Source organism: Aythya ferina (genome assembly GCF_964211825.1).
Source record: "Aythya ferina genome assembly, chromosome: 4".
Lineage (NCBI taxonomy): Eukaryota > Metazoa > Chordata > Aves > Anseriformes > Anatidae > Aythya > Aythya ferina.
The window spans coordinates 15,901,810-15,914,807 of record NC_140300.1 but is presented as its reverse complement, the minus strand read 5'-3'; the positions used below and the strand labels follow the sequence as shown (position 1 = coordinate 15,914,807).

General features: G+C 34.9%; 1 protein-coding gene across 2 annotated transcripts in view; it reads left to right on the top strand.

Annotated features, from left to right (window-relative positions):
• The window catches only part of TAPT1 (transmembrane anterior posterior transformation 1), a 38,920-nt gene that overhangs the window by 17,918 nt on the left and 8,004 nt on the right, over positions 1-12,998 (top strand). For both annotated transcript variants that reach the window (XM_084517319.1, XM_084517320.1), the window contains 9 exons: positions 748-910; positions 4,659-4,794; positions 5,439-5,536; positions 5,692-5,761; positions 7,279-7,359; positions 7,930-8,039; positions 9,626-9,685; positions 11,001-11,069; positions 12,395-12,471. In XM_084517319.1, coding sequence (XP_084373445.1) covers positions 748-910; positions 4,659-4,794; positions 5,439-5,536; positions 5,692-5,761; positions 7,279-7,359; positions 7,930-8,039; positions 9,626-9,685; positions 11,001-11,069; positions 12,395-12,471 — 864 coding nt within the window. The remainder of the gene's footprint in view (positions 1-747; positions 911-4,658; positions 4,795-5,438; positions 5,537-5,691; positions 5,762-7,278; positions 7,360-7,929; positions 8,040-9,625; positions 9,686-11,000; positions 11,070-12,394; positions 12,472-12,998) is intronic.

Sequence of the window (12,998 nt, the reverse complement as noted above, 5' to 3'; positions counted from 1 at the left end):
ACTGCCTTTTGATTCGAAGATTTTTTTTTTAAATGCTTTTGCATCTTATTAGTACTAAGCTAACTAAATAGACAAGTGTATACTTCCTACCTTGCAACTTCATTATGCTTATGGCTGGTATTGTGTCAGTTGAGGTGAAACTGTATTCCTCCTGGAGTTCTAGGTTGTAGGATAAAATTGATTAGTCTAAACTTCAGGGAGACTTGTGTGGCTGTAAATAGGAAAACTTCTGCATTGTTTCAACATCAAGCTCTGATATAAAATTGTGCTGAGACTGCTGCAGATCTTAGGGCTAAAAGAAGGTATGGAATTGCAATTAGGATCTGTTCTTTAGCATCTGGATCATTATGTTGAATTGAAGACGACTGCTTCATTTCTTTTGGTTATAGCAAATGCAGTTTCTGTAACTGAGGAAGTCAAAATGATAAGTAGAATTGGCTGGAAAAGGGGAGGTAAATGAAAAGTTCAAGGGCATGCATGGAGAATGTTTTTAACAAGTGAGATTCTTACTCAACAAATACAATATTCAAACTAAATGGATGTGGCAGATAAGATGATCCTGTTCAGGAGTGTGATGCTCATCATGATGATGGTGTTAAGTGTTGGAGTGGGGGGTTGGGGAAGGATTAATAAACTATATTGAAATGCATCCTTGCTAAATAGCTTCAGTAAATTCATACTGACTTTGTAACTTATGTTTTGTGGGGATGTGACACTTAGTGGAACTTCTTGCCCTTTGTATTTCAGTGATAGACGTTTGCTGCAACCTGCTCAGGTGTGTGACATGCTCAAAGGAGTGATACTGGTCATCTGTTACTTCATGATGCACTATGTTGACTACTCTATGATGTATCATCTGATAAGGGGACAGTCTGTCATAAAGCTCTACATCATCTATAACATGCTTGAGGTAAGAATTTTGGCATCGGAATATCAAGCATGTTGTTTTCAGAATGTTTAAAAAATACACTCTTGTTACAATATTTGTTCTTAGAATTTGGCACCTCTCTCATAAATGTGCACACCTAATAAGCCTAAATGTTGTGAAACAGCCAAGATCATGAAAATAAACTTCGTAGATTCTGTTCCATATTACTTAGTTTCCGTAGCTTACTAATCAATTTAGTTAAATGAAAATCGAGAACTCAGAATGGAAGAACTGAAATGCAAGAATGAACAACTTTTTGAGCTTCCTAATATAAGCCAAAACTATTGATTTGAAATAATTTTAAGATCCCAAGAGAGACCAGGGATGAAGGATGGAGGAAGGTGTGAAATCTGACTTTGATTTCTTCATTACAGAAATACAGCTCTCATTGAGACTGCAAGGACTCCTGATACAGCTTAACCTATCCTCAGTCCTTGCTGGCAGCCAAAATCTTGAATACATTGTAGTAAGTTGAATGAATATAGAGAATCAAGAAAAGAAAACTCTGTTTTGAAAGGATAAAATAAGCATAAAGAGAAACCATGGGGGAAAAACTGTTCCTGTTTTGATACTAATGTAAAGCATGAGAATTTTAATTGTATTTCTGCCATCAATGATTCACTAAGTAAATAACGATTTTATAGCTATAATCTTATCCCCAACCTGCATATATAGGACGTAGTAGTGATACAACCTCCTTTTGAAAGTATTCAGTCACAGCTTTGTACACAAGTTACCCTACTAGGGTTCTGAGATCTCAGACTTTTTATCTTTGAACATCCTTGTAACTTCATTTGAAGACGACTTAAATGGGCTATACTTTGTGAAAAATCTGTATATTTTGTCTGGAAACATTTGTTTTCATAAAGTATTGTGCAACAACACTATTCATTATCCCAAGTCACCTAAACGTCTCAGAAGCCACTTCAGTTGCTTATTCATAGGGTTTTTTCCTTTTTATTTTAGAATTGATAAAAGTCTCATAAAAATTGGAACTTGATGCAAATTGTAGTTGTTGGCAGTATTCATCCATATATATAGTTCCCTAACCTGTGAGAGTTTCACAGCTATCACTTAATAGTCTTTGAGAAGACTTTCATTCTCCTAGTGCCAAAAAAGTACAGAACCATGTGCTTACTGTGTAATTTGAAAAGAGACTGAAGCGTTTGCTGTGAGTTGGAGCCACGTGCTGTGCCCTTTTGAATGATGAGCTGAGTTTCTTTGCTATTTTGACAGAACCCAAAATGTGTCTCAAGAAGTGGTACCTGGGTTTCCTTTCCCTAACTGAGGGGCAGAGCGGAGGAGGTGTTACAATGCGTAGTTACTGTAGTTATTGGAAAACTTACTTAGAAGTGGGAAGTTGGAAATCATATTTAATTACCACAGTGTCTCATGAAACTTGACATGTCAAAACAAAGGATATAAAAAGGGGGCTTTTTTTACAGCAAAAAGTTGCAGCCATAGAATCAGCAAAAAATGGCATGGAATCCCACTGAAAGACTTCATAGATTGTCAGCTTTAACAGGTTGTTCATTCACTTGCTTACACTACTTCAGTGAATTTCATTACAAGCCTACTACTTACACAAGAAATGAGATTTTTTTAGCAGCTGTTAAATATGCATTTTTAAGCAATCAACTTTACATTTTTCACAAATTTTTAAAATGGAAAAATCGTTTGAATTTAATTTAATCACTGAGCAACAGAGATGTTTACAATGTCCTAATGTTTTCGGCTGTTAGCGTGTCCTGAGAACACTGTCACGGACAGATATGAGGGATGCAACATCTTCAAATTTTGTGCTGAATGCTCCAAATAGCCAGCCTAAGGGGAGCGTTCAGCGCAATTGGCTTAAATGGCACTTTTCTTTTTTAGATTCAGACCCACCGGCTCCTGCTCCTTGTGAAGCCCCAGTGTGCGTTACGCTGGTGACACCGCTCACCACGGAATTCGGCTGGAGCCTGGAGCCGGCATGTAGGGTTTAGGTAAGTCACATTTGGAAGAGCAGACAACAATATTGTGTGGTGGGTTTTAATATCTTTTTATCATACCAGATAAGAAATGTGACTTACATAAATAAAAAGAAAATCAAAGCCGCCATTTTATTTATTAAACCCCGCACAATATTGTTGACAAAACTTCAAACTCTAAGCATTCTGTGGTAGGTATTACTACAAAAGGTGTACTTATTCAGTGGGTTGTCACAACGAGCAGGAGCCAAACAAGGCACACCAACCACTTTAATTTACAAAATTTACAAGCCGAAAACAATGCCGTTGTAAATATCTCTCAAACTGATGTTTTTTTGAACTTCAGATTTACGATAATGCATCAGCTCATAATTCATTTTATTTTCAAAGGTGATGATTAAAAAGTAGCATTCAAGTTAATTAAAAGATTAAGTTAAAAGTTGAAAGATTAAAGTAGAGCTTGCTTGAGACACCCAGTAAATTGTTTTTATTCAGCCTTCATATTTCAGGAAATTTGAATGTTGGCTCAAATAAGTTAAAACATGATTTGTATCCCTTTCGAATACTTACCTTTAGAACTCTGTTAATTAACAAAGCTGGGAAATTATATGAGATCTGTTTACTGATATTGTCTTCAGAATTTATTTTCTAGTTAACGGGGCATGGTTTAATATTTACAGTCAGTTCTGTATTGCTGCTTGCTGTTTAATATGCCCAAAATTGTCATCTTACAGAAAGACAGTAAGAAACATCAGTTTTGTTTAAGTAGAGGTAATTGGTTTTCATATTTAACTGTTTCATTTTGATTGGGTTAGTAAGCAGTAAAAAATACTTTCTATTTTAGCCAGACACATGACTTGTAATACTGAATTTAATTTTTAAAGTGATTTTTTTTCTGGATCTACGTGCAGCTCAATTTAAAAATTATTGACGTTGAGTATATAGGCAGAAAAAAAAAAACAACACTTCTTTGTAATGATCTTCACTTTTCTGTGCTTGCTAGTTAGGAAGTCTTGAACTGGTGTATTTCCTTGTGATCTTTCTTGCTGTGTTACTGAATTACAAGCTCAGTTTTCTGTCCATATTTTTTTCTACCTTTAGAATTACTGCTAAGTTTCTTCCTATATATTCCTTTAGTTAAATTTCAGATGTTTGCAGGTATTTTTTCCTGTTGTTTTTTAAATACCTGATTTTGGCAGAATTTCCAGCCCCCCTCTATCTCTTGGTGTTGTTACAGTATTTTTAACTTTGATTTCTGCTTTATCCATAGATTTGTATTGAGTATGTTCCTCATTCCAAGCTGTAAGAAAACAATACAGTCAAATCTAATTTAAGTCTTTTTTGTACTTGTGAGCTGGTATTTCCTGTCATGCATTCAAAATTCATTTTCTTCCCCTGTTAAGTCCAGAGGCAGGGGAAAAAACGTTAGCAATGGTTTGATGCAACAGACATACTGTTTTATCAGAGGCTGAAGTTTGAACTGCATTTGGATGTCTTCCAAGGAAGCATCTAAGATAAATACTATGTGGTTTCATACTGTAAATACTGTTGAAAAGGGGAAAATAAATTTGAAAGGTAAAATAAGTTGCTGAATATACAAAAGAACCCATCTAACTGTGAAATTGAGAGTGGGATGATAGCAAAAAGAGATGAAAACTCATGTGAAATGTTTTTTAGGTTGAGCTGTACTTAGACTGGCATATTCAAGTGTCTTTGAGAAAAATATTGCTGGAAGGCAGTAAAAAGTTCTTCTTGTTTAGGTGGCTGATCGTTTGTTTTCTTCATTTGGACAAGATATTTTGGATGCTCTTTACTGGACAGCTACAGAACCAAAGGAAAGAAAAAGAGCCCATATAGGTGTGATTCCTCACTTCTTCATGGCAGTGCTGTATGTCTGTATCCTTTTTTTTTTTTTTTTTTTTTTTTTTTAAAAAAAACCTTCATAATGGTATTTCATTTCAGTAGCAGATTGCGTTTTTAATACTCAGTGATTCAAATAAACAGTAGCTGGATACTTCATGGAAAATTAGGTTACTGTTTTGTGATTGAATATTTTGGGTCACAGGATCTTGAAGATAGTGGAATGTTAGAAACATAGTTGAAAACGTTCCCTTGAAATAAAGGGAGAAATGCACGTGTGAAGTAACGTTACAATGAGCTGATGAAAATGATCTGTGAAGGAATATATACATTAATTCAGAATGCTTGTACTTTTTCCCCATTTCCTGTGAAATCTTTAGGCTGATCCCTCTCCCCGCTCCTCCCCCCTCCCCCCCCCCCCCCCCCAGGTAATGTTACATTTTCTCCTGTTTGACTGGGCTCTTTCAGGATGAGAAAGCATAATTACTCCATGCTGTAAAGCACTGTGGGTACATTAGAGATTTAACTACTGACATGCTGCAAACCTAGGTTGACAGATAGAAACTCCTTTGGTTGTTTAATTTTGGAAGTAAAATAGGAAATCAAGTTCTGATGCTGTTCAGTACTGTTGTGCAGAAAAACTATTTCCAAATACATTTCCTTAACCCTGCTATCTACAGTCCTGCATGCTATTCTCATAATGGTTCAAGCAACAACCCTCAATGTGGCCTTCAACTCTCACAATAAATCATTGCTTACCATCATGATGTCCAATAATGTAAGTATGTAACTTTGTTATAAACCTACCCTAAATTTTTCAGCGTCCTTATTTTAGTGTAGCACGTTGTCAATATTCATATTATTTGATTGTCTGATTTGCTTGCACCAGTTTGTTTTCAAGAGAAATTAAATAACTGCTTTTAAAAATTGCAGTTCGTTGAAATAAAAGGAAGTGTTTTCAAGAAGTTTGAGAAGAACAATCTTTTTCAGATGTCAAATAGCGGTATGTATGGCTGTGCTCATCCGGGAAAATGTGAAATAAGAGGCTGATTTTATTTTTTCAATAGTAGTGTGAAAACAGCTTTACCTTGATGAATGTGAGCATTCTGACTTGAGTTCTTCATTGCCCACGTTGGCTCAATAGGACAAAAATGTGATTCTATTTCTAAGAACGCTATTTTTCCTTAAATAGCTAGTTTTTATTTGACACGCTAAAACAAATTTAGCACACAGCCAATAGGTTATTATATTAAAAAATCAAATCTGAAGCAAGCCTGAAGTCTATTTAGATTTTGAAACCTGACTGCTGACGTGTTTTTTGTCTCATTCATCTGCAAATTGCAGTGATAAATGTAAATGTTAAATGAAAATTGTTTTGTGATCCTTCAAATGAAAGACTGTTTACGCAGAAACTGAACTATATCACACAGAAGAAAAAGTAACACTAAATTTAAATCTTCCTCCTGAAAGTTCTTTAAAGCCAAAAAATATTCTTCCTGGCAGGGTTTGACAAAAAGTTTATCCTATGCTAATATGTATTTTTATTCCAGTTTTTAAATACTACTTTTTTAATTAAAAAGATTTAACTTTACAGTAAAAACATCTAGAAGTGATGTTGATTACTAAAATACTGGCAGAAAACAGTTTCCTTAAGCTTTCATTAAATCAGAGTATCCCCTTAAAATAACTGAAAAGGCTGTCTCATCAAAAAACTTTTCCGGACTTAGCAATATGTGGTGCCATTATGTTTCAAATTTTATTCTATTATTTGATAATGCATTTTTAGGAAGGTTTTTTAATATAGGAGAAAATGTGGTGCTTACTGAAGTAGTCTGTTTGGATTGTTTCTGGAAATAAGGTACCGAAGTAGAAAGTCTCCCTGCCTGGTCTGGGAGGTCAGGTCATAGGACTCTACCCCATGTCTGACAGCTTCTTCATTCTTACAGTTTTGATCACTGAGCTGATGTATCCAGCTATTCCCTTCTAACGCAGCAATACAAAAGTCTAGGAAGAAATCTTCTAAATAAGGTGTAGTAGTTTGCTTGAAACCTTTTTTTTGTACTACAGGACCTTCTATATATTAATTTTCACATCCAAGATCTGTAGAAAGTGAAATTTGCCTTGAACTTAAAATGACAGCTGTTCTGTCTCCGTTTTTGCACCAGGAGGTGCTGTTTCTTTTTGGATCCCACAAGAAAGGCAGGAACTTTATCAAGAAAGATAACTATTTTATTAACATACTGGAAAAGGTGATAGCAAGTTATGAAATATTTTGTTCATTCTGATAGTGGGAACCCCAATTTCATGCAGCATTGGATGGATGCTGCAGAGATCCTATCTGTAGTGAAATTTCCAGCATCTCCCTCCTTCCTCTTCTCCCCCAGTCAAACCTGATCAAATTTCTTGTGAAAGAGAGTGTATAATTCAAGACATAAGAAATGATAGATAAATACTCGTTCTGTGGTTTTATGTCAGTAAACATTTGTTTCGAGTTGACATCTTACTTTTTTTTCTAACTAGATATAAAAGAGAGGTTCACCAATTATGTGCTGCTACTAATTGTATGTCTAAGGAATATGGAACAGTTCTCCTGGAATCCAGGTGAGAAAACCTATAGAAAAATAAAATAGAAAATGGTAAATTCCCATGTGTTAAGTAATAGTTACTGTAAACATTCCCATTCATAATGCAATATTAATTATAGTTAGGATTTTTAACAGAGTATTGAACAAATGTTGGGTAAAAAGTTAGGCTTCGTATTAATAAAAATGTTTAAACTTGATTAAAATAATGTTGAATGAGTCTAGGTCTGCGTGATGTGTTTTGCTTCAGTGTTAGTTGCCTACCTAAGCTTTACCTTAAGCACCTAAGAGGTTAAACTACAGGTACTTGGTCAATTCCATACATACACTTAAAACCTAGTATTCAGTATTTGCAAAGACTCTCTTCCTGGTCAAGATAAGCCTTTATGCTTAAAAAGCATAAAGGTTTCGAATCTGATCCTATTTGTGGTGTTAATTGTTAATTTGTCATGTTTTATTGATGAGTGGAGAGGTGGTTACAGACACTGCTTCAGAAATTTGAGGATTTTTGAATGTTGAACAAAAGTCTTGTCATTTTGTATACTAGAGTCAAATTAAATGATCTAACTTGTTTCTTCCCAACCTTCAGATCATCTTTGGGTGTTATTCCCAGATGTTTGCATGGTGGTTGCTTCAGAAATTGCAGTGGATATTGTGAAACATGCCTTTATAACAAAATTCAATGACATCACAGCAGATGTAGGTATTTTATTTAGAATGCTAAATGCTATTTTAAGTTGTAGTTTATTCTGCTATTTTTTTAATATTGAAATCCTGTTTCAGTACAGAAAATGCAACAATTGGTTATTTTCACGTATGAAATATAATTTGGAAAAGCTTGGTAACTTTCTGATACAATACATTTCTGAGGATCTTTATAACATGCAGCAAACGCCTCTGCTTCTAAATTGGTAGTTCCAGATCTGTGAATTACTGAAAGTATTGTGTTAACAGTTCACATAATAACCACAATTCACATAACTGGCAGATAATTTTGTGATGTGATCTCTAGATAAATTGTCAAGAATGTAAAACATTAAACTTCTTTCAGAGCTTGTACCTCTTATTTAAAAATAGTTAAAATTCAAGTCCCAAGGGGGGGGGGGTGCGGGGGAACAAAACAAAACACAGATCTTGAGGCTTTTGAATCTCTATTCTTCCATGCATGTTAAAGGTGGAATCTGAAATCAGAAGCACTTTTCTACTGTCTTTGCAGCACAAATATGAAGTAGTTTATCCATCAGTTTTCCACTCCTGTAATTTCGTAGACCATATATTATGCAGTCCTTCTTTTAAAGTAGTAGATGAGGTCATTATTTGTGTAGTGTGGCATGATACGCTGGCCATTTGACTTGTGCATTGTGTGAATTCAAATGCACTTGATAAATTTGTGACGAGATGAGTTAGCGTTTTTTCGCTATTAAAACCACTTTTCAGGAAATGAGGTCAAAACTTGGAAGTGCTATCACTTCCATCTCTAGTAACTACATTGTGTGGTGTAGAAACAAGTTCAATAATGTACTTAATAAGCTCCCTTATGCCAGAGGCATTTATGCATGCCCTACTTTCATATAGAGTACAGGAAAGAGAAATAATGAAGTCATGGTAGCCAAAGATGTGTGCTGAAACAGCTTGGGGTGTGGAGGGTAGCAGGTGATAATTTTGCAAAGTTCATCTAACAACCCTTGTTTTTTTGTTTGTTTTTTCAGTGTATGAAGTTATAATGACTTGGGGTGGCTAGGTGAAACTTTTCAGAAGTTTTGAGCACCTCCTATGCAAGTTGCCCTTCCAGGCAACTTCCCCTTGTTTTTCTGTCTCAATGGGCAGAGCTGTTTGAAAAAGAACCAGAAAAGCGTTGTTCATCTTCCTGATAAGATTTTCTTTTTTCATGGGATCACTTGCTTAGTATATAAGCTTGCTCGTTTGTTTATTTTGATCCCAATACTATACTTCACGTGTTTAAAACAAATGATAATTCTTAGGGAGAAAAGTAAATGTGATTTCTCTTACTGTGTGGTGTTGGTTATCTTCAAATTCCATAAAAGCTTTACAGTCTCATTCAATTCTGAAAGCATTGCAGTCTTATTTGTTGTAGGTATGTATAAGTTATTACAGAGATACAGACTCATCTGAAGGGTGTAGCTGAACCTCAGGAAAACTGGGTTTGACTCCTTCAGTCTGCACATAAATGTTTATAATATTTTTAGAAAAATTGTATTAATTCAGTTGCTTTTGTAGTGTGTCAACACGTTAATCATGCATCCGATGTGCTGGATTTTTTCCAGGTCTACAGTGAGTACAGAGCCAGTCTTGCGTTTGACCTTGTTAGCAGTCGACAGAAAAATGTAAGCCAGAAAACAAAGGCATATTCTTGTATTAACTAATATAATTGTTATAGTGGCATATTGGAACAAATACTTAAAAAGAAGTACTTACAGAATAATTCCACTCCTTCAACACTGAAATTGTGCTCTGCTTTATTTAATGAGAGATAACAGGAATATTTCCTTGTAACTTATTTTTATCTGGTTGTTTGGGTCAGTTCAGGCTTTATTTAACACGTTGAGAAGTCTCTTCCAAATACAGTCAGTGAAGGTTTATAACAACTTTGTTTTGGGGATATATAGGAAAGTAATCAAACTGAGAAATGTATTAAGATACTTTTAAAAGACTGTTCTTTTTGTGCTGTTTTAACTGTTAGATCAAAATACAATATTCGTTAGCTAGTGTATGGATATTTGTACCATGCATGTTACTCCTGTGGCATGGGTATTTACAGAGCACAGACTGCTGGTGTTTTTTGTAAGAACTGTTTTTTGGTGTGCTATTGACAGCACAGTTCTCATGAATGAGTCTCTAACTGTTCATGAGTGCTCTAGATGGGTGCTCTGTTAATATTTACAACAATTTTGGTAGTGTTCTTGGCTATGTTCCAATAGCTATTGCTAGGGAATGTATTGATTATACCTAATAAAGAAGTTACCTTCAGTTACCACAAACCATTAATTATTATTAATTTGTTGAGAGAAAAACAGCTTATTAGTTCCAAATACTCTATTCCTTCTCCTGAAGATCCTCTGTGGAAAACGAGTGCCTATGTGATGCCACCTAACTTCAGCGTGGCTCTCAGTAACCCACGAATGTTTTCATGTAGAGTAGTTGTGTTTTAGGAGTGCAAATGTAAACATGTTTTTTGCAATGGTTTTGCGACTGTTATCTTAGGCTAATTATAAGTGGTTTTAGAATGATTTAAAATTGATAGTGTGATAATTGCATTTTTATCCCTGTTGTGGGTTTTTCTGCATAATACTAGAGGATCAAAGTCAAATTAGTACAAAGATGTCCCTAAGCTCAAAATAATCTACAGATGAAATACAGTGTGTTTGGATTCAGTGTCCTAATTGCTTTTGATAAAGAGATTTATATTATACTCCAGTTGCTGTTGATCTGGAGTACTGAAGCTGATCTCACCAGTCATGGTAGTATTACTTTTTTTTGTCAGTGAGTATAGCTATCTGCGCTTGCATTTCAAAATACGAATTTACTTTATACCACTGTAGTGTTTTTAGCACAGATCAGTCCTTATCTAGAGGATGTGCTAAGCTAAAATAAGCTCATTTCTTTGCATAAATAGTTCCATTCTTCCTTTTTTTTTCCTAGGCATATACAGATTATAGTGATTCAGTTTCCAGAAGAATGGGTTTTATTCCTCTTCCACTGGCTGTTCTAGTAAGTGATACTACAAGATTGAGTTAGTATTCAGTATAACCTGTATCACATACTAATTATGACTTCACAAATAAGTTAGTGTTTATCAGCTTTTCATAGATTAATATATATTAATTTTTTAGAATTCATGGGCACTTGGATTGTTGCAATGGAATTAAACTACATCTGTGCTTACTAAACATTTATTCCTTTTGGCAAGTATCCTGTTCATTCATTCAGAATAGTCAAAGCAGCTGGTTGCCAGAAGGTTAGCAGTAATGCGCTGGGTTTTTTAGGTTCTTATAGGAGTCCTTGTGGTTGTCCTTGTAATGGCTAAATGGCTAAATTTTCTTTTGTATAGGGGCACTGTGCTTCTGAGATTCCTTGAATATGTAATTCTGAAATAGTTGACCCTGTTACATGGGCATGCTGCTGTAAAACGAATCACATTATTGGAATTGTGTCCATATGCTATCTGTTCTGAATTAACTACTACAGAATGTTTTCTGTAAATAGCTGCTGTGACATTCCCCATCCACACACACAGACAAGCAGTAGTTATCATAGCACTGGGAACGTGTACTCACTTTGCAAATAAAGATGCTAATTCATAATTGCCCTGGAAGACTGTCACTGTGAATTAACTTTTAAATGTAATGGATGGGGGAGAAATACTATTGACAGGCTTAGCCTAGTTTGTTTTGCAGGATTTTTAATAAAGAAAAGCTATGACCATAATAATCTCTTTTACTAAATAAAGGCACGTCCAGTGAGAACTGGATCGAAGTGCCGTTTTCTAATTAATTGTGTTCTTAGATATTATCCTTAATACTAATAGATTTTATTACAAACTGAAGAGTTCTGCTGTGTTGGAGCCCTAGCTGTGAAATACTGAAGTAAAATCAGATTTCAGGATCTTCTGTCACTGCAACTTGGGATTCATCTATCTAGTCCACAAGACAATTTCGTACTGAGTGTTTTGTGTAGTGTGAAATGCTATGGTTCTGTCTTACCATGTTGGCATTTTTTGCCAGTTAATTCAGCTTTTAGCCCTTGACTTTTGGAGAGGTTTTTAGGTTTGTTATTTTACATAGTAATTTGTGTTGAGGTAAACATTGCTAGAATATAGCTTTGGCAAAGTTTTAACTAAATACTGGTATAGTATCTATTCAAACCAAAATCTTGAGTAGTCAGCACTGTCGAGGGGAATGTTAAAACAAAGTACTATTAACATAACTGTTTCTACTTTTGTCTTGTATTTATCCAATATAAAAAGTCTGTTAGAATATTTGATTAATGATTGTGTCCCGTATGGTATAACTATTTAACTTTTATCCTTAAAACAGCTCATCAGAGTCGTAACAAGCTCGATAAAAGTACAAGGAGTCTTAGCTTATCTCTGTGTTGTGCTGTTCTACTGTGGGTAAGTAAATGTACAAAAATATTTACCAATATGTGATCAGATATGAAAAAAGCTTCTGTTGATTCATATGGATGTACATGTAAACACCATACATGTTGAATAGAATTAAATGTAAAATGCTTCTGTTTATAAACTGAATTTGAAAAAGCTTGGATTGGTCCCTGTATTTGGGGATTATAGTCTTCAATAAGTAACTGAAGTAGTGAAAATAATTTCTGGAAAGGTAATGGAAAGAATTTATGACAACAGACAAATGCCATCCCTTAGCATAAAAGGAGAAATTTAATTCAAAGCAGTAAAACTTCTTAAAAGAACAGAAGAGGCAATACGCACAACAGCAGCAAACAAGTTCAGTGCTCTGAGCAGATCATGAATTCTGTCTTGCCCATGGCAGGGGGGTTTGGAATTAGATGATCCTTAAGGTCCCTTCCAACCTAAGCCAGTCTATAATTCTCTGGTAGTTAAAAACATGTTTGTTTGTTTTATGAAAGAATATACATAAATGCAAGATGTGATACTTACCTTTC